This window comes from Canis lupus, chromosome 10, assembly GCF_003254725.2.
Source record: "Canis lupus dingo isolate Sandy chromosome 10, ASM325472v2, whole genome shotgun sequence".
In the NCBI taxonomy this organism is placed as follows: Eukaryota; Metazoa; Chordata; class Mammalia; order Carnivora; family Canidae; genus Canis; species Canis lupus.
Genome location: NC_064252.1, coordinates 50,684,838 through 50,707,068, shown reverse-complemented (window position 1 = coordinate 50,707,068; position 22,231 = coordinate 50,684,838). Strand labels below are relative to the sequence as shown.

Sequence of the window (22,231 nt, the reverse complement as noted above, 5' to 3'; positions counted from 1 at the left end):
TAAATGGAAAATATTGACTTATATTATATATTCATAAATAAAATTTCTTTTTAAAAGATTAATTTAAACTCAAGAATAGGTTTCAAGCCAATGAATATATTTATCAGTCAACAAAACATTCAACAATTCTTTTCACTACTGACATATTAATAATTTTAACAGTGGCAGTAACCATCAGTAGCCTGAGAGGAGTTATACATTTTATGGGTCTGTTTGAACCTTTTCTTAAATTGTTAGTGTTCAGTAGTTGTTTTAATTTTTATATGGTCCTTTATGAGTGGTTCTCAACTGGGGGTGATTTTGCTCCACAGGGGACATTTGGCAATGTCTGGAGACATTTTTGGTTGTCACAACTGGAGAAGAGGATTCTACTGATATCTAGAGGGTAGAGGACAGGGATGCTGCTAAATCTTACAGTGATGCACAGGACAGCCCCCACAGCAAAGAATTACTGTCTCAAAATATTAGTAGTGCTGATATTGACATATTTTGTCTTTTCTTACTGGATATTATTACTGAGTTATAAGCTGTTTTAGATTGTACATTGCACTATGCAACAGAAAACTAGTTGGTGTAATTGATTGCTTTTTATATTTAATAAAAAATATATACAGTATTAATTTAGAATATAATGTTTACATTAGTAGTCAATGTTTGTTTCTGGTTTTTTTGTTTTGTTTGTTTTGTGTTTTTTTGTTTTGTTTTTTTGACATTTTAGTATAAAGGTGCACATGTAAAGCCAGGATTTGCTGAACATTTCTACAGTAATCCTGCAAGATATAAAGGAAGAGAAAATATGTTGGTATGTTTGATTTGTATTTTTATAAGACTTAAAATGGTAATCTTTCAGTTCTGTACTGACACTTTTATTTTTTTCTAGTATTATGATACAATTGAAGATGCCCTGGGTGGGGTACAAGAAGCTCATTTTGATGGACTTATCTTCGTTCATTCTGGAATATATACTGATGAATGGATATATATTGAATCTCCAATCACCATGATTGGTGCAGGTATTCTGAAATGCGTTGTCATTAAAAATTTGTTTTCTCAGGGGCAGTCCGGGTGGCTCAGTGGTTTAGCATCTGCCTTCAGCCCAGGGCCTGATCCTGGAGACTGGGGATCGAGTCCCACATCGGGCTCCCTGCATGGAGCCTGCTTCTCCCTCTTCCTGTGTCTCTGCCTCTCTCTCTCTCTCTGTGTGTCTTTCATGAATAAATAAAATCTTAAAAAAAATTTTTTTTGTTTTTTCATTAAAATTTTTTAATGTATTATTTACATGATGGGTTTCTTAAAATGTTAGTGACTTAAAATCTAGACGAACCTTGATAATACCTGAATGGTTAGGAAAGAGTAGGAATATTGCTTATTGCAATGAAAACATGAGAGTTCAGAAAACAAAAATAGATCATCTTTTCTTTTTTTTTTTTTTTTTTTTTCCTGAAGAGCGGTAGCATGAGGCAGTGGGGGAGATGGAGAATCTGAAGCAGGGGCTTGATCTTACAACCCTGAGATCATGATCTGAGCCAAAATCAAGAGTTTGCCTGCAAGGCACACCAGTTAATTAATTAATTAATTAATTTATTTATTTATTTATGTCCATCCTCTCTCCTGCCATCCCTCCCTGCCTCCCTCTTGATGTCTGTGCTTTGTCCAATGCCTTATTCATTAAGGAAAGAAAGATACTTGTTTTATCTTTTATTTGAAAATAAAGATGGTTAGTGTTTCTGTTGCTCTGTTTTTTTTTGTTTTGTTTTGTTTTTTTGTTTTTTTTTGTTGCTCTGTTTTTAATGAAACAATGTCCTTGATAAATTTTTTTTGTACTGTTTCAAAGCTATTTTTATAGTCCAGTTTCTAAGAATAAATGTAGTGAAATAATTGTTGAGCACTGATCAGTCATTCAAGATTTGTGCTGTCTGATTTTTTAAGGACACAGTACATGGACCATTTTAAGATAGCTAGTTAATTATTACTTGTTACTGAAATTTGCATGTACTGCCCTTTTTGCTTCCCTCCCCCATTTCCACCACAGAGAAAAGGGGAGGAGGACGTAGAAAATTTTGCCTATGGATTTGCAATACCTTCCAAAGAAAGGCCAGTATTAGAAATAAATTTAACTTAGGACATTTCTTTCTCTACCTACTCATCATCCTCTTCTCCTTTGCTTTCCCTGAGTTCTTTTTTCTGGTGCTGCAGAAGTGATTTTGTTTCCACAAGAAACCATTTTTTATTTTTAATTTTTATTTATTTTTTTTAAGATTTTAATTATTCATGAGAGACACAGAGAGGCAGAGACATACATAGACAGAGGGAGAAGCAGGCTTCGTGCAGGAAGCCCAATGTGGGACTCAGTCCCGGGACTCCAGGATCACGCCCTGAGCCAAAGGCAGATGCTCAACCATTGAGCCACCCAGGCCTATTGTTAAACCATTTTTTAATATGTCATTGTATTTGATACTAAATATTATTAGTAGTTAAGTATTATTATACCTAAATTTGAATATAATGGTACTCAAATAATACCCACATTAAATATGACCACCTGTAGTAAAGACCAGTGAAACATAGTTACCTGATAAAATGAATTATTCTTACCTATTTTTAAATAGCTCCTTCTCTGCAGTATGCTAAGTGTGAAGTCAGAGGAACACAACTACCAAGTGATTTCACTTAACATGTGGAATCTAAAAAACAAAACAACAAAAAAGAAACAGACTCATAAACACAGAGAACATATAGGTGGTTTGCAGAAGGGAGGTGGTTGGGCAGATGGGCAAAAAAGGTGAAGATGACTGAAAAGTACAGAATTCCGCTTATAAGATAAATGTCACAGGATGAAAAGTAAAGCACAGGGAATGTAATCAGTTATATAGTAACAGGGCACCTGGGTGCTTCAGTCAATTTAGTGTCTGACTCTTGATTTTGACTCAGGTCATGACTCAGGTCATGATCCTCAGGGTTTTGGGATTTGAGCCCCCAATGGGGCTCCGAGCTCAGCAGGGAATCTGCTTAAAGATTTTTTTCCCCTTCTCTCTGGCCCTCCCACCACTTGCATGTGCGTGCGCTCTCTCTCTCTCTCTCTCAAATAAATCTTTTTTAAAAAAGTAATATTATAATAACTTTGTATGGTGATAGAGTGTACACTTAAAATAGTGAGTATTTTGTAATGTATATAATTGTCAAGTTACTATGTTGTACCCCTGAGGCTAATATGTCAACTATAATTCAATTAAAAATTTTCTTTAAAAATTCTCAAAAACCCAACTTAAAAACAAAAAGATTTCCATATTACTAGTTTTATGGCAGAGTGTTTTTACTGATTAAAAAATAGAATTCTATTGGAATTTCATCTGTCTGATAAATAATGTGTTTTTAAAAAAATAAAAGTTATATGTTTTAAAATATCTTCTCACAGCACCTGGAAAAGTAGCAGACAAAGTTATAATTGAAAACACTAGAGATTCAACCTTCGTTTTTATGGAAGGTTCTGAAGATGCTTATGTTGGATATATGACAATAAGGGTAAGGAATTTTAGAGTTAGAATGTTTGTTGAAATCATTTAAGGCAGCTGTTCAGCCAAAATTTCAAGCAAAATTTCTACTTTTCAGTTTAACCCTGATGACAAATCTGCTCAACACCATAATGCACACCACTGCTTAGAGATTACGGTTAATTGTAGCCCTATTATTGATCACTGTATCATCCGAAGTACATGTACAGGTTAGTGTTTCCCTTATGTCTTATTATAAAATGGGCCATTGTGCTGTTGTTGCCCAATAGGTTTTCAAATAAATCATTTTTCTTACAGTTGGCTCTGCAGTATGTGTTAGTGGTCAAGGAGCATGTCCCACTATCAAACACTGTAACATCAGCGACTGTGAAAATGTTGGACTTTATATAACAGATCATGCACAGGTATTTTTAAATTTTGTGGGTTTTTGTTTCTAAAAAGTCTTTAAAATATCTGCTAATACCTATTTCTGATTAATTGTTACAGGGAATATATGAGGATAATGAAATTTCCAATAATGCTTTAGCTGGGATTTGGGTTAAAAATCATGGAAACCCAATTATTAGACGGAATCATATCCATCATGGACGTGATGTCGGTGTGTTCACATTTGATCATGGCATGGTAAGAATCTTACGTTTATTGTTAATAGAAAAACTGACTTCATTAATTTTTTTTTAAGATTTTTTTTTTTTAAGCAATCTCTGGACACCCAGTGTGGAGCTCGAACTCATAACCTGGAAATCAGGAGTCACATGCTCCACCAATTGAGTCAGCCAAGCCTGCCATATCAGTTGAATTTCCAATAGATTTCTGCATTTTCTCATCACCAAACTATGTGAATTGAAAAGTACAGGGTTAAAAGAAATTTCAGTAATGTATTTTAAAATCAATATGCAATATTCTGTAAATTCATGAATCTAATATTATGTGCATGTAGAGAAGATGAGGTCCTAAAGGAATTGATGGAATCTTTAAGATCGAATCTAGTAGTTCTCAAATGTAAGAGTGCATTAAAGTCACCCAGATAAAACAATATGATGGGGACCAGGACATGCATTTTTAATAAGCACCGTAAGTGAGTTGAATGCAGGTTGTTTATAGGCTACACTTTGAGAATTAATGGTTTCACTACTAGTTTTAACTGGCAGAATATTAATAGGAGATAAAGTGGTAATAAAATATCAGTTCTAAAACTCTTATGCGGGATCTTTGAGTGGCACAGTGGTTTGGCGCCTGCTTTTGGCCCAGGGCGCGATCCTGGAGACCCAGGATCGAATCCCACGTCGGGCTCCTGGTGCATGGAGCCTGCTTCTCCCTCTGCCTGTGTCTCTGCCTTTCTCTCTCTCTCTGTGACTACCATAAAAATAAAATAAAATAAAATAATAAAATAAAATAAAATAAATAAAATTAAATAAATAAAATAAATAAAATAAAATAAAAAACAAAACTCTTATGCCTAGGCATACTTAGGTATCTTTATGGATGACACTATATTTTAAGTACTATTGTGTCATTTTATACAGGTTTCTAGAGATGCGACTTTTTGAGCTCTTTTTAGGCCACTATTTCAAAATAATGCTCTTTGGTGTGTGTTTTCAGGTATTCTTTTCATTTAATGTCTAATTTTCATTGAGGCAATTTTCAGGTCCTGTTACAATATTGGCAGCATTTTTTGTTAAGGAATCAGAGATGGGGATCCCTGGGTGGCGCAGCGGTTTAGCGCCTGCCTTTGGCCCAGGGCGCGATCCTGGAGACCCGGGATCGAATCCCACGTCGGGCTCCAGGTGTGCATGGAGCCTGTTTCTCCCTCTGCCTGTGTCTTTGCCTCTCTCTCTCTCTCTCTCTCTCTCTGAGGCTATCATAAATAAATAAAAATTAAAAAAAAAAAAAGAATCAGAGATGGGAGAGAGGTGATGGTATGGTGGCCAGATGGGATTGTGGTGATGGTGATGTTTAATTGCTGTTGTATGGTGTGAATCAGGCAACAGGATTGTTGGATTCACATACACAAATTGTCAATTAGTAAAGGAAGTTTTTTATTTTTGTTGTTTGTGCCTAAAACCCTAATGTAGAACTCTTTTTTAAAGTGAACTAGACCAGGAGGGAGTACTCTTCTATAAGTTCTGATTAGACCTAAATAGTTTCAGGCCATCCAGTGCATCATAGTCCTGGGGGACATGTAACCTGAGTAGAACAGTTCACTTAAAATGTAGGCTAGGAGCACCTGGGTGGCTCAGTTGGTTAAGCATCCAGCTCTTAATTTCCACTCAGGTCATGAGATGAAGCCCCACATTGGGCTCTGCACTCAGCACAAAGTGTGTTTAACTTAAGATTCTTTCCTTCTTAAAAAAAAAAAAAAAAAAAAAAAAGATTCTTTCCTTCTGCCACTTGCCACCACCAACCCCTGCTTGCACACTCTAAAAAAAAAGAAAAGAAAAAAACAAAAAATATAGGCTATAGCTTGGGCCTATCAACAAGAAAGCTGAGTGGGGGAAAATAATAATATAATAAAAAAGAAAACAGAGTGGAGATGACCATTTGCCTTTCTCCAGCTGAAATAAAGAAATTGGGGGATCCCTGGGTGGCTCAGCGGTTTAGCACCTGCCTTCGGCCCAAGGCTTGATCCTGGAGACCCGGGATCAAATCCCACATCAGGCTCCCTGAATGGAGCCTGCTTCTCCCTCTGCTTGTGTCTCTGCCTCTCTCTCTGTCTCTCATGAAAAATGAATAAATAAATCTTTTTAATAAATAAATAAGACATTTCATTATACATTGTACCTCTTTTTTCCCCAGGGAGTAGGGAAGGGAGGTAGGGAGCACTGGAATTGTAGTCTGGAGGGCAAAGGTATGGGGGATGTCAAAACAGAAGAATCTTGAAAATTTCCTCTCCTTTTTTAGAGGCCTATATTAGATATAGTTCCTAAATGGATCTCTTGTTTTGTAATGGCACTATACTATGCTTTGCCTGTGTTGCCTTTAGACTTTGCCCCAGAGTGACATACAACTCCAGTGTCATATTTTTGCATGCCTCTGGTCTCATTGTTGAGAGATTAGAGGTACGAAAATAATTTTAATCTGAAAATAAGCTTCCTCATTTTAAAAAAACCTTTGCTGATTGTCACTTACTAAAGTTCATCATAGTAATTTACTTCTCATCATACACTTCTTTTTTTTTTCATCATACACTTCTGATACTGTGTGTGTGTGTGTGTATATATATATATAGAGAGAGAGAGATACACAAACACACACATATACATACATATATATACACACTTTAGTTACAAATTTTTAAAGTTTTTAAACTCTAGGCAGTGCTGTCAATAAATATTCCCATTAAAGATTAATGAGATTTGTAAAAACTGCATCTGGAACTAATGATGTACTCTATGTTGACTCATTGAATTTAAATTAAAAAGATTTGTAAGGTATTACAGATTTGTAAGGGAAGAATAAAAATTAAAACGTCTACTCTTTCATTTTCAAGAATTATTTTTGTAAAAATACTGTATGCACAAGAATAAAGGACATCTCTAGGATTTCAGGGTATGACTCCAACATTTGTCATTGTTACCTTTATGTTTAAAGTGTGAACTTCCCCTATGAAAAATGAGGAAATAAACACTTTACATTTCAACCTGCCTCCATCACATCATTTATTATTATTTTTCTTATGAAGGTTAATAACATTTACATTCCTATAGTTATTGGTCAATATTTACTCTGTATTACCTTTAGTCCTTTTATAATAGTTTCTCTATTGCTGAATTTTAAAATTTTGATTCATTCTTTGTATGGATGAGTTTTCTCATCTAGCCATTCATTATTTGCTTATTCTTAAAAGAAGGGTTTACGGGTATTGTAGCTTGAATTCTTGCCACTTGAGAATACCTACACGTTACTTTTTAAATTGGCTAATAAGTATACACAGTTTTGATTATACCTTTTTTCCCTCCAAATTTTGTGGTCATTTTTATATCTCTAAGCATTAAATGTGGTTGACAGGTCTGAGATCATTCTGGGATTTTTTTCTTGTGATGATCTACTTTTCTACTTCAATATCCATATGTAGGTTTTTGTTGTTGCTGTTTTTCTCTTCCATGTGTTTCTTTAGAAAGTTGGCTGTGTATTGGTTTAAGTTTTGTGTGATTTCCTCAAATCTATACCCCTTTCTGTATCTCTGTAGTTCCGCTTTTATTTCCCCCTAGTGTGATGTTCATCTCTAATTTTTAATGTATTTTGTTTTAGGAATTTTTCTAACATACATAAAAGAGAGAAGACTATAATGAATGAATGAATGAATCCCCATGTACCCATTTTCTCCTTCAACAGCTGTCAATTTATGGCCAGTTTTATTTCATCTATACTTACTCTTTACTCTCTTCTCTACTCTCCACATTATTTTGAAGCAAATCCTGGACATCATCACCTCATCAGTAAATATTTCAGCATGTGTCTTTAAAAAATAGGGATTCTTTTTTCTTTCTTTCACATAACCACAGTGCCAGTCTCATTCCTAAAAATAATTTTTCTGTCAGTGTTTGCAGGTTCCCAGTTATCTTTGTTTAATATTCCATTGCAGAATGTTATTTTTGTAAAATATAATGAGAATGCCATTGCCATAGTAATGCCAAATTGCTATAAAATTTTGGAGACATTTATTCTAAATTTATGAATTTAACACATGACAGATTGACAGATGACAGATATCTTTAAATCTGGCTGTCCTCTCTCTTCGTTCATTTTCTTTTACTTTGGATAGTCTCTCTCAGATAGGAAGCATAAGTTTTAGATGATTGAAATTGCACATTTGTGTATTCTTGCTCACATTTACTTCTTGTGCCTGAGTTATTTCTATGAAAATAATACTATGGGAATATTTCTTTTCTGTCTTCTGTTCATGCCACTAGATCTGATCACTTTAGTAGATGATTGGCTAGGCTTATGAGAACCTTCAGTGACTTGGGGAAAGCTACCTTGCTGAAGGTCTAAGATAACATTTGTTAGGTTTCAGCACCCTAGTCTTTCTTCCTTATCCAGATTTCATAGTATTTGACAAGTGTTTTATAGATAATATTTTGGGGTTATGGAAGTTTATTTCAATGAAGATAGCATGTTTTTTTTCCCTATTTTTTTCATTCTTGTTTTATTTGAAGAGTTTTAAGAGAGACACTTAAGTGCCTTTTACTTTGTCATATTTAATAAAGACTGTTGTACTTCCAAAAATTTTAAATGAAAAAGTGCTTCACCTTATGTTTTTATATCAGTGTTAAGTTTTTAGCTTTATAAAATAGTTTTCAAAAATTTGCAGTAATGTGTACAGAAAGGATTTAGAAACACTTGTGCTGAAAAGCTAACAAGCGCTTATTTTAAAGATTGATTTATTTATTGAGAGAGAGCATGCACTTGCATGTGAAGAAGGGGAAGGGCAGAGAGAGAGAGAATCCTAAAGCAGACCGCCCCGAGCACAGAGCCCCATGTGCGGCTCTACCCTAGGACCCCAAGATCATGACCTGAGCTGAAACTAAGAGCTGATCGCATCGCTTAACCAACTGAGCCACCGGCATCCCAAACCCTTATTTTAAATATAGAAGCTCTTAGCAATCTGGTATCTTTTGATAGGGACAGAAATTATTTTTCTGGAGCCATCCAATAAAATGTCCCTGCTTTTGGAGTTTTGCATATATACATTGGAATTTTCATGGTTTCTATCTTATAAGGCAAAGTAGAATTCTGGTCTGTGTTTCTGTATTACATTTTACACTAAAGGCATCTCTTAAAACAGATACATTCCATTAAAACTTTGGAATAGTTTTACTATTAAGTTTACTATTTACTAATAGTTTACTATTAAGGTGTTTAAACTTTAGGTGATAGAAATTGCACATTAGTGTGCACAGTATTTTAAAGCAAAATTACATTAACTGAACCCTTTAAGCCCATAACAAGAGATCAGTTTCCTTGTAAAATTTTAAAACTGTAAGTCAAAAAAAAAAGTCAAAAAATAAAAAATAAAACTGTAAGTCAGTTGATTGTTCTGTCTGAATGTGGTGAAAATGACGGTTGTAGCAGTGTAGAGGCGTTTGGGGTCCCTGGCTGGCTCAGTTGGTGGCGCATATGACTCTTGATCTTACGGTCATGAGTTTGAGCCCCACATTGGAAGTAGAGTTTACTTTTTTTTTTGATAAATTTTTTTTCAAAGATTTTAAATATTGAGAGAGCACAAGCAAGGGGAAGAGTAGAGGGAGAGGGAGAATCAAGTTCCCTGCTAAGCAGGGTTGGGGGATGGTGGTAGGACCTGGGGATCATGACCTGAGCCAAAGGCAGACACTGAACAACTGAGCCACCCAGGTGCCCCTAGAGTTTACTTTTTAAAAAAGCATGAAGAAAAAAATGTGTTTTTACTGCTTTCTTTCCTTGAATGTTATTCTAAAACAAAAGATAACAGGTTACAAACTTCATCTTTGATGGAATTCAGGGACATTTTTAACCTTTAAATTGCAATATGGTAGATGACTATGTCCTATGACCAAAGCAGCCAGTCCAGATTAGAGCAGATTATAAAACCTTATAGGAAGATATATTTGTAAATATATTAAGGTGTTTAAACAACTGATAACAAGTTTAGGATAGAATTATCAGTAGAGGCCTAAGCAAAGGAGAAGAATAACAGAATTACCAACTTTAATAAAAAGTTGTACAATAAAGAATATGTAGTTCTACTTTTTACTCCGCTCTGAATAGCATACTAATCTAACAAAAATCGTGATATTACTACATCAAAAAGATACAGTGAATATATGTGGTGGAAGATAGAGCTAAGTTCTTATCTTCCATAATAGGAGGTCAGTAGACAATGCCTACATGATTTATTGTACAATGCCTACAGCAACATAAGTCTTAAAAATATAGAAGTAGATAAAAAGAATCAGCTAAAAGAATTGAAGGTGGGGACCCGTGGATAAGGGATAATGAGGAGAGGAGACTCCTGTTTGCCTTAATAAACTTGTGGATCTAGTTGACTCTCTTAACTTTACAAAGTCAAAACCTAAAGATAAGAGAAAGAGCATCCCTGCATTTGAATCATGTTTAGTCAATACATAGCAAAGTATACTTATAGTACTGTATGTTTAGAATAGTCAGGACATGATAGTGGCCTGTTATGGAAATCTTTGAGGAAGCCCAATAAGCAGCATACCTTATCTTGCCACATTCTGAACAAGTTATGAAATAAAGCCATGAAGTAACATGAAGAGGCTGAAATAATAAATTACTTTTATTTATAAATAAATAAAAGGTTAAGTTGGAGTATACAACTTTGAACAAGAACCAAATGGGTTTGGTTCACTGTGCCCCCAAGTTAAATAAGCTTACTCAGTCATAAGATTTGTTTGTGGCAGAAGGCATGCTCCCTTAGGGCAGCTCACTTCCCTGAGGAAAAGGGTGAGGCTAAATTAGGCATACCCAGTTTATTCTTTCCCAAGTTTATCAACCACATATGTCATGCAATTCCCAGCAGAAGGAAACTAGGAGCCTAATTGAGCTCCCTTCTCAATAATGAAAACATCAGAAATGTGGAATTGCTCCAATCTAACATTAAGTTTAGTCTAAACACTTTTAAAATTTTTGTTTCTTTGATGCTGTCTTGCCATAATAGTCTGTATGTATGTGTGTGTGTGTGTGTGTGTGTGTATATATATATATATATATATATATATATATATATATATACCCAGTGTACATTCATTTTTATTTGGTATAAAATCAAAGAATTTTTTTGTATTTAAAGAAACTATTTTTTAGTTACTCCCCCAGTTAAAAAAATATTTAATCCAAATGTAAAGAAGTTAACAGATAATTTGTACTTTATTTATAGAAAATGAAACCTGAAACTATTTCTGAGTGTTATTCTCAGAGGTCTGTTCTTTTAAAGAGTTAAATATGTAGTAAACTAGGGTATTCAGAATTACATCCTATTTTTAATCTCCACTTTTTTTTTGCAAAAAGTGATTCATTAGTTCCACTTGAGTGCTTGTTACATGTGAAGTCCTATATAGATGCAGAAGTTAGAATAGTCATTTCTTTATAGGAGCTTATGATCAGGGAGGAATGGATATGACAAATACAGAAGTAGTACCAAATAGTATATAGAGGTACCATAGAAAGTACTTAGTTCTTGAGGGAATTTAAAGAAAGGAGAGCATATTCACTTTTTGATGGGAGATAGACCAGGAGTTGAAATGGCTTTTAGAAGTGCCATCTTAAGAATATCTCACTTTTTTCTCTTAATATTTAGTCTTAATTAAATCTTAGAATTTAGGATATCAATATTATAGTAACTTTTCTTCTCATTACAAAATAAGTAAGTAAAGCTTGTCCATTACAGAAAATTTAAGAAATTCAGAGAAGTATAAAGGATACAGAAGTCATCTGTAATCATACTCAGATAATCACACCTATTTTTATTTTGTTCAAGTTTTTTTCTTGAAATAAAATTTAGATCATACTTAATGTATACTGTATTGAAGTATGTATTGTTTCTTCTATTGAACATGATAACATGAAGAGCATGAATATAAGTTAGCCTATTCCCTATCATTGGGCTAAGATGAACATTATTTTGTATGTCTTTTTCTAGTCTCTGATTATATCCTTAGGTCAGCTTTTTACAGTTTGTTTTCATGAGACATTTTTAAATCTCCAAGGGTATATTTTCTTTAATTATTAATAAATCTTTGTTAAAGGATATGTATGTTTATTGGGTAATAGTATTTTTTTTTTAAGATTCTATTTATTTATTCATGAGAGGCAAAGACCTAGGCAGAGGGAGAAGCAGGCTCCATGCAAGGAGCCCAGTATGGGACTTGATCCCAGGACTCCGGGATCACGCCCCAAGCCGAAGGCAGACACTAAACCGCTGAGCCACCCAGCCATCCCTATTTGCAGTTTTTGAATGAAGCTTTCCTTATTTTTTTTTCTGGCTTTGAATATACTCAGACTTAATTAGAGGATTTGTGGTTGTATGTTTTACTAAAACATTTAAATCTTTTTTATTCCTTGTTTATCATTTGAAATTTCATGTATATCTGTTTTATTCTTATTCTTGAACATGTCTGATACTTAATTTTGAGGCATACAGTAAAAAGGTCATTTTTTAAATGTCATTTCTTTTTTGAAAGTAGCTTTACCTACAGTTTGATTTCTGTATTTTTCAGGGTTACTTTGAAAGTTGCAACATACACAGAAACAGAATAGCAGGCTTTGAAGTAAAAGCCTATGCTAACCCCACAGTGGTTCGATGTGAAATTCATCATGGGCAGACTGGAGGAATATATGTGCATGAAAAAGGAAGAGGACAATTCATAGAGAATAAAATCTATGCAAACAACTTTGCAGGTGTATGGATTACCTCAAATAGTGACCCAACAATAAGGTATTTAAATGTAATTGTGGATGGAAGTTACTTCTTCACTTTTTATGTTACAAGAAAAGTCAAGATACTTAGCTTTAACTCTTAATTTTTTTCCTAGATCACCTGACTACTACAAAATAGATTATCCTAGTAAATTTCTATGCATCTGAATGAGCATAGCTATTGCATTTATTTTTGGGTATTCTGTTTTTTAGTGATCTGAGTCATGCATAATTTTTTTATGAACAGTTGCAAATGCTGTGATTTTTATTTTAAATTCACGATACTGCATTATAAATGAGTATATAGGGCCATGTTCTTCTCTTGGAACCTGAATGACCTTGTCTTCTCTTTTGTCTGAGAGTCAGGAGATAGCATAACTCAGGAAAGTAATTATCACAAAGATTCTTGGACAGAGATACCAAAAATAACAAAAAGTCAAAACTTCAAGCCATCGCTTTTAGTAGTTCCTACCACTCCCTCAGGCCACAGTAAGGAAACAGACCCAGCCCGAAAGGCATTGGATAAGAGTGTAGAACAAAACTGTTATAGTTTAATCAGTGACGATGAATTATTTTTAATTGCCAAGTTTTATCTTCCACTGGCTTTATGAAAATAGATTATGGTATTTCAAATGTATCTAGATTAGCTTTAAAAGAAACAGTTCTAAATATGTTAACTATTTTGAGGGAAATTTTTAAGAATGTTATTTTGTCTCAAATACTAGGTGGCTCTTTGTAGCTTTAGGTCTTAGAAAAAAAACAAGGGAATTTAGAGATCATCTAGCCTGAGTCCCTTATTTTACAAATTAGGGAACTGGTCCATAGAAGATAAATAATATTTTAAGGTCACATGATTATGAGTGCCCTTACAGTTGGTTGTGTTAAACAAGTAAGCTTTTGCTAAATAGATGTTTATTTTTTATTATTTCTCATAATTATAGGGGGAATTCTATATTTAATGGAAATCAAGGGGGAGTTTACATCTTTGGTGATGGACGAGGCCTTATTGAAGGAAATGATATTTATGGTAAGTGTGTTTTGTTCTATAAAATTTTGGAGCTTGGTCTGTCTTCCTGACATTAGCAAAATGGACCACTTTGAAACCATCCAAGTAGGAGAACTGATCCAATTTCTTTACATTCTCAGTAAAGATTATTTGTGATATGTATTTACTTAACATTAGTCATTATTCACTTAACGTTTACTGAGTACCCACTGTGTACCAGAACCATACCAGGTACCAGTGATGAGAATATAAATAAGACCTTAGTCTCCAGGAATATCTGGTTTCCTTAGAATCATTCCTTTCACTTTGGTACTAACTATAGAGGGAGGGGCGCCTGGGTGGCTCAGTGGGTTAAGCATCTGCTTTTGGCTCAGGTCATAATCCCAGAGTCCCGGGATTGAGCCCTACATGGGCACCCTGCTTAGTGGGGAGTCTACTTCTCCCTCTGCTTGTGCTCTTTCTCTCTCTCTGTTGCTTGCTTATTCTCTCAAATAAATAAATAAAATCTTAAAAAAAAAAAACTATAATGGGAAAATACTTATTCCTCATTAAAACTTAAGATATTCATTTAGCAGACCATTATTAGATGTGTGTGTACTAGACGCTGATATGTTTCTGGAGTTTCTCTTTTGCTAATACTTATCTGGATAATACTTACATAAAGCTTACTCAATTCCAGGTTTATTCTGAACATCTTACCTGAATTGAGTCATAGAATATTCACATCAACCTGTAACATAGACACTATTAAATATCCCCACTCTGGTCAGGAAACAAAGGTACAATGAAATTAACATACTCAAAGTCACACAGGAAGGTAGAATCCTGGGATTCTGGGATTTAAATCCTGGGATTTAAAACTTGGCAGCCTGGCTTCAGAGTCTCTACCCTTAACTATTATACTGCCTACAATTTTTCTTTTTATATACATAGTTCCCTTAATTTTGTTTTTTAGTACTTAAGGACCATAAATATCTTTCTGAATATGACATATTTCACAAAATCATGCTTTTCCTAAAATTCTAAAAATTTAAACTACTGTGTAATGTAAAATTCTGTGTTCCACAAGGCTCTATATGTTGACATTGTAACTTTTATTTTTAAATAGGCAATGCATTAGCAGGAATTCAGATTAGAACAAACAGTTGTCCAATTGTTCGACATAACAAAATTCACGATGGCCAGCATGGTGGGATTTATGTGGTAAGTTAATGAATTACAGTTCTAGAATGTCATGCATCAAAACCAGGGAATAAAGGATAGAAGAGGACAGAATTATATGTAGCTCTAGATAGGCCATATTCAGCTTACAGTGTATGAATTTATGACGGTCTTTAATAGTTATACAATAAGTAAGACTCTTATTCTCCCTGCCAGTATATGAATAACGTTTACAGTGTGTATAGTGTTCTGTAAAATTCAACTGACTGAATTTATGCAGAGTATACCTTTTTATTAAAGTCTTTAATTATAATTGGCATTTTAGGCTGAACTCAAAACCGCTGATTTGGCTGAGTTACATTTGTTACACTGGAGTTTTGCTGGTGTGACTGCACTAGGAGTCTGAAATTTTCCAAAAGTATTAAGTAAATCCGTAGTATCACTGAAAGTACTAATAATACCAACTTGAGTATTTTTGAATATTTTTTGAAAAGCCAATTTTTCATTTAATTTATGTTGAAACATAATTGAGCATCTTAGAAAATTTTAAGACCATGTATTGCTCATGTATCTTCTGACCATGGTATATCTGAAACTGTTACAACTGATTCAAATGAAAAAATGTAGGAAATTTTAGAAAGGTCCTTGTGTAATGCCAGGTATGTCTCTAATTTTTATTTTCAGTTATAGAAATGTCCATGTCTAAAAATGTCCGTGTCTTGAGTCTTCTGCTCTAAATAACATTTAGTAACCTGAGACCTTATTTTGAATGATTTTACCAGTAATAAACTTGCAATACCTATTAGCTTACTAAAATGCGAACTCTTCAGTTTATTTTATATCATAGAATGAAATGAGAAGCTTTAAAGTGTAAGACCACATAAAGAATAGTACAAAAGCTTCTGGAGTTTAAATTCAGGGTAGAGGCTATACAAAAACAATGTTAACCACCTCCTCATCCATATTAAAAAGGGCAGCCCCGGTGGCCCAGTGGCATTGCCCCCTTCAGTCCAGGGCATGATCCTGGAGACCCGGGATCAAGTCCCATGTCGGGCTTCCTGCATGGAGCCTGCTTCTCCCTCTGCCTGTGTCTCTGCCTCTCTCTCTCTCTCTCTCTCTCTCTGTGTCTCTTGTGAATAAATAAATAAAATCTTAAAAAAAAAAAAAAGTAAAAGTTGAGTTTTTTTAATCATAACTGTCTTTAAGGGGAGGAGAACACACTATAAACTACTTGTTTCCAGAAGATATATATCGTAATCAATGTAACTTTTATTTAGCATGAGAAAGGACAAGGCGTAATAGAAGAGAATGAAGTTTATAGTAATACTCTGGCTGGGGTCTGGGTGACAACTGGCAGCACTCCAGTACTGAGAAGAAACAGGATACATAGTGGAAAGCAGGTAAAATTATTTTGGACTCTTATATGGGAAATACGTTGTTTTATGAACACTTTTTTGTCACTTGAAAACATTTTTTTTTAATTTTAGGTTGGTGTTTATTTTTATGACAATGGACATGGAGTGCTAGAGGACAATGATATCTATAATCATATGTATTCTGGGGTTCAGATAAGGTAAATGTTTTCACATTTGGCTTTCTTTTGGGAGGGAGTTGGGTGGTAATATGTGGGGTATGTAGAACTTTCCTTGTTATTTAATGCTCAGTCTTTATTCCTCCTTTTGTATATATATATTCATGCTCTTACCACATGCTTGGCTTTGTCAGAATATAGTTGTTGTTTTTTTGAACCAGCTGAGGCAAGCAACCAGTGGCACATACACCTGCCGTAAGAGCACATTTCCACTGTTATATTATCCACTGTTAACAGTCATAGTTTCCAATGTACTCCACCATACTTGGAAAGTAGAAGGCTATATGAAAACACTTGTGAGCTATATGTGGCATGTTGTAGGCACTCAGTAAATGGGAGCTTCCGTTTTTACACTATTTCTGTAAAATTAATAGTTTTTTACACTATTTCCTATATTTTAACAGTTTTAGAAACTAGTAGTACTTATAATTCAGCCCTTCATTTTATATATTAGGGAAGTATACCATAATAGTAGTCACTTAATCAGGATGCCTGGATGACTCAGTGGTTGAGCTCTGCTTTCGGCTCAAGGCGTGATCCTGGAGTTCAAGGATTGAGTCCCACATCGGGCTCCCTGAGGGGAGCCTGTTTCTCCCCCTGCCTACGTCTCTGCCTCTCTCTCTGTGTCTCTCATGAATAAATAAAATCTTTATAGATTAAGTGACTACTATTTTTTTAATCTCCTCAGTTTAGTTTATGTATTAGGAGACTCTATAGTAATTAATCTATAGCTAAGTGTATTCTATGGGAAATAGAATTAAGCAAAATTAAACTAGTGTCTTTACTGACAAATTTCTCAGAGCATCTGGAAAGACTCCATTGTATAGTTCTTCTTACTATAATTAATATGAATTTTTTCACTGTTACCTCACATAACATGGGATATGGGAATAGAAGCAGTTAAGATGGCATTTTTTTCTATTATATCTATAGGACTGGAAGCAACCCCAAAATTAGACGCAACAAAATCTGGGGAGGACAGAATGGTGGAATTCTTGTTTATAATTCTGGTAGGTTTAATCTTTCATCCTTTTCTTATTGCTAATTGCCTTTAGAAATATACTTTCCAAATGACATAACCTCAATTCTTCCACTTGTAGGTCTAGGCTGTATAGAAGACAATGAAATATTTGACAATGCAATGGCTGGAGTCTGGATTAAGACAGATAGTAATCCTACACTAAGAAGAAATAAAATCCATGATGGAAGAGATGGTGGCATCTGTATATTTAATGGGGGTCGAGGTATTGTTGTTAATTTTGCATTAGTAAAAAATCCAATTTTTCATTATTCTTCCTCCATATCTCTAATGATCAGTGACATTGCCAATTAATGAATTATAATTGAGTGAATCTCAGTCTTTTTCCTTACCAAATCTTGAAATAGTTTATAAGATTAGTGCCTAGAGGTAAAGCAGAAAGAGATCTACACAATTTTTCTTTTCTCTTTCTAGCCATCTTGAGTGTGCTAGTTGTTAGGCTTTTTAAAGGTAGAATTTGTTTATTCTCTTTTCTGGACCTTATTTAGAATAGTGATATAATAAATGTCAAGGTCCAGTTATAGAACTAGGATAGAAATTAATTGGCTTGTAAATAAATGAAAATGTCTGTAGTAAATAAGTATTGCTTTGTACCTGTTTACAACTGTTTGTTGGAGAATGGAATTAATGAAGACAAGGTGTGCCTGGTTTTGTGTACGTAAAGGTCAACTCATTTTGCATTGAGGCAAAGGTTCCACTGTCCCTGCCCCTTGCAAATGCACGTTGTTCATAGTGATTAGGGGAGAATGTCAAATGCAAATTTATCACCATTCCCATTCCTGAAATGTCAGCAACCCAGCACTGTACATATCTAATATGGAAGGATAGCTAGTTCTTACTACAAAATAATTCAAAATTTACTACAGCCAAGCAGTGATGATTCTATTAATGGCATAGACTCTGAAAGAGCTCATAACCTAGTAATTCAGTAAGGTGACAGATCTCCTAGGAGTCTTTACAGGATATAATGAACAAATGCAATACAGTGGATGGTTTTATTTGTAAGGTGTGAAGAAAAGGTTCATGGACTAAAATCACTCTTGAGCTATGTCTTGAAAAATGAGTATTCACTGGTAAATTGTGGGGTGGGGAGGCCATTCCAGATGTAGAAGGCATAATTCACACTTTCATTTGTACATATTAATTGAACACCTCTGTACCAACTGATACAGATGCTAAAAATGGTCAATAAAACTACATCCAGAAAGTTTATAGTCTAATGGCACATTGTAAACAGAAGTCTACAGGAAACAAAGTGGTTTAGTAAGGTGTACAGAGGTACTTAGAGTTGAGGCTAGAGAAGGGGCGGGGCCCAAATCCTAAGAGACTTTGTAGGCGAGTTCAGACTGGATCTTAGCAGAAGCAGATTAGAGGTAGGGACTTTGAAATGGTCTTTTCCAGTGGAAAGCAATTTAGAGGCCAAAACTGAAATACCACAGATGTATTCAATGTCCACAGAAATAATAGTTTCATGTCTTCAGAGAGCAGAGAAATGCTAGTACACAACTGATAGTTCAGTGGGTTTTATAGGAGTAATATTACTTTCACATGTGTACTGTCGCATGTATTAATTCATTTAATCCTCATTATAACCCTATATGTAGGTGCCATCATGCCCAGTTTAGATAAGGAAACTGAGACAAAGTAGGTAAATAATTTACCTACTCAGACCTAGAAGGTGGTGGAATCCATATTTGAAGACCTCAAGTCCGATTCCTCAGCTCACTTTTTAATCATTATATTGTTGTACTCTCAGAAGAGAGAATAAATTTGATGGAGGGTAACAAATCTTCCAGAGAAAATGACATTAGGAATAAAGAGGGCAGGACATTCCAGGATGAGGAAATAACACAAACCAAAGGCATTAGAGATAAAAACGTGTAGCATAATCAGAAGCATAGGTAACATAGTAAGACAACAGAATAGGTTAGGGGAACATTTTGAAAGGCTTTAAGTAGCAACTTAATTTTAAACTTTATTCTGAAAATGGTTTTTAAGTGGAGAAAGGAACATAAGAGTTGGAGGAAACGGAAAAATAGAAGAGAAACTGGAGTAAATTATCAAGTAATTATTGTAATAATAGTGGGATTAATCAGGGCTTGAATGAAAACATTAAGGCTGCATAAGTTCTAAAAATACTTAGAAGGAACTAATTTTTTTAATTCAGTATTTTTAGTGAGGACTATGTGCCTGCAGCCACTGGGAATAAAATGGTGAGTGAACTAGTCATGGTTCCTGCTACCATGAAATTTTCAATCATTCGTTTAGAAAGCTCACATGCCATTTTAAGCAGTTTTTGGTTATGTCCTGCCATAAACTCCTCTGAATTACTAATAAACTTTCTTTTCAGCTGAAAAATTAGTCCTGTGAATTTCATACAACGCAATAAGAAACTAAAAGAAAAAAACTAAATACCACCAAAAAGGCTCATAAAACTTGTTTATGTGCATTAGCCTTAATCTGAGGAAATATTTTATTATAGGTCTCCTTGAAGAAAATGATATTTTCAGGAATGCTCAAGCAGGTGTTCTCATCAGCACTAATAGTCATCCAGTCTTAAGGAAAAACAGAATATTTGATGGATTTGCTGCAGGTTTGTATGTTCTTTTGTTACCTGGAGCTTGTCTTCTATAAATGTTTAGTTTCTAAATATATTAATTTTTTTGCTTAATAACTGAAGGTGTGCAAAATGTATTGTGAAAGTGGCTGAATGCCTGTCAATTAACCATGGCTTAGGAGAGCACCCAGTCCAAGTTCTGGATTCTATTCTAAGCCAGAGTTTTAAGAAATCTCTCCTGCTACTCAGTAGTAATTATGAAACCTTAATTGGGATAGAGTGCAGGCTTGTACTACCATTGGAATACAATAAATTCAAACTCTCTGGCCTCAGACTTTTTAAAGATCTTGGTTAAGTAAATCCAAATATTGTGCATATTATTTCAACCTTTTGCCAGGAAGATGACGTGTTTTTTGTTTTTAAATATCCCACATAACCATCCAGCTTCCTTTTTCTTCATTTCTTCATGTGTATAACTAGTGGCTACCTAAACAGAATTCTGCACAGACATTATCCTCTTCTGCTTGCAAAGAAAATAAAGTAGTAATGAACCATTTGTAGTAGCATTCCTTCTTTAGCAAGGATTATGGACTATTAACTGTAGAAGATAAATGTTCAGTGACTCAGTCATTTGCATCTTATTCTTTAGATGTTGAGAGTTAAACTGTATAATGTGGTGATATATCTACTGTTTGTAAATTTTACTTCAGGTATTGAAATTACAAATCACGCAACTGCAACACTAGAAGGCAATCAGATTTTTAACAACCGGTTTGGAGGCTTATTTTTAGCATCTGGTGTTAATGTGACAATGAAAGGTATGTTGGAATATGCTCTGCTCTGCCTATGGATACACAAAATATGCCATGAGAAGATACTGGTATCAGAAGCCATTGCTATCACTCTCCCAAGTTAACTACAACTCAGGGACTATTTTGAAAGCTTTGACTTGTTCTAAACAGTTGGGAGTTTCTTACGCAAGGAAAACCAATTTCTATTTTAAGCTGATTTTTTTTGCTTTCGTTGGTTAGCCTCCTTTAAAGGTCTTAAAAAGTGATTCTTCTATTAGAATCCTAGAATCTATAAGTCTTTTAGAACTTATTTTTTCTTCTATTACAGATAACAAAATAATGAACAATCAAGACGCCATAGAAAAGGCTGTTAGTAGAGGCCAATGTTTATATAAAATATCAAGTTATACCAGCTATCCCATGCATGATTTCTACAGGTATATTTCTAAATTACTTGTGAGTCTTGAAAAGGGGGATAGTGATTTTCTTTTCTAAACTGGCAAGACATAACAATTTCAGATTTTTCTCTTAAATGTAAGCTAGAGAAAATTGAGTATTTGCCAATGGAAAGAGAATATAACTGAGAATTTTGTTTATCCACATTAAGTTCTATAATCAATCTACTTGAAGAGTGTGAGACCATAAATATGGAAAAAATATACTGCACCAACTATTGCTATCACTAGGAAGGTGGAACACAATGCTTTTGTTTGCATAGGAGTTTCAAAGTAAAGCTGTAATTGTTAGATATTCCCCAGTCACTGAGTAGTTTTGGACTCCCTTCTCCCTGCCCCCAGGTTAATTCATAAAGACTTTGATAGTTTTTTTTTTTATTCAAAGTTTCAGCTGCCTTTCTGCAATTTGCAAATCAGTTTTTCTCAGAAGACCCTAAACAGGAGATTGACTTAATACATTGAAGTCCTTTTGCAGAATTAATCTGGGCTGAGCCACAAAAATTTGGGTTTTGGTCATCTTCTAAACCAAAGGTCATAGGGTAAAATGCAGTATTTTGAGAAATAACATGTTCAAGAAAAATAACATAAGCTTTTGCTTTTTAGATGTCACACTTGTAACACCACAGATCGAAATGCCATATGTGTGAACTGCATTAAGAAGTGCCATCAGGGACATGATGTAGAATTTATTAGACATGATAG

The 22,231-nt window shown here is 34.4% G+C and overlaps 1 protein-coding gene across 3 annotated transcripts in view; it reads left to right on the top strand.

The window, feature by feature from the left end:
* FBXO11 (F-box protein 11) overlaps window positions 1-22,231 on the top strand; it is an 88,080-nt gene that overhangs the window by 64,438 nt on the left and 1,411 nt on the right. For 2 of the 3 annotated variants that reach the window (XM_025466227.3, XM_049115877.1), the window contains exons 6-22: window positions 719-802; window positions 881-1,013; window positions 3,416-3,522; window positions 3,610-3,721; window positions 3,810-3,916; window positions 3,999-4,136; window positions 12,731-12,948; window positions 13,871-13,956; window positions 15,044-15,138; window positions 16,374-16,496; window positions 16,584-16,669; window positions 17,621-17,697; window positions 17,788-17,931; window positions 20,209-20,319; window positions 20,994-21,101; window positions 21,403-21,511; window positions 22,133-22,231. In XM_025466227.3, coding sequence (XP_025322012.2) covers window positions 719-802; window positions 881-1,013; window positions 3,416-3,522; window positions 3,610-3,721; window positions 3,810-3,916; window positions 3,999-4,136; window positions 12,731-12,948; window positions 13,871-13,956; window positions 15,044-15,138; window positions 16,374-16,496; window positions 16,584-16,669; window positions 17,621-17,697; window positions 17,788-17,931; window positions 20,209-20,319; window positions 20,994-21,101; window positions 21,403-21,511; window positions 22,133-22,231 — 1,937 coding nt within the window. The remainder of the gene's footprint in view (window positions 1-718; window positions 803-880; window positions 1,014-3,415; window positions 3,523-3,609; window positions 3,722-3,809; window positions 3,917-3,998; window positions 4,137-12,730; window positions 12,949-13,870; window positions 13,957-15,043; window positions 15,139-16,373; window positions 16,497-16,583; window positions 16,670-17,620; window positions 17,698-17,787; window positions 17,932-20,208; window positions 20,320-20,993; window positions 21,102-21,402; window positions 21,512-22,132) is intronic. The other variant, XM_049115876.1, reaches the window with a different exon arrangement.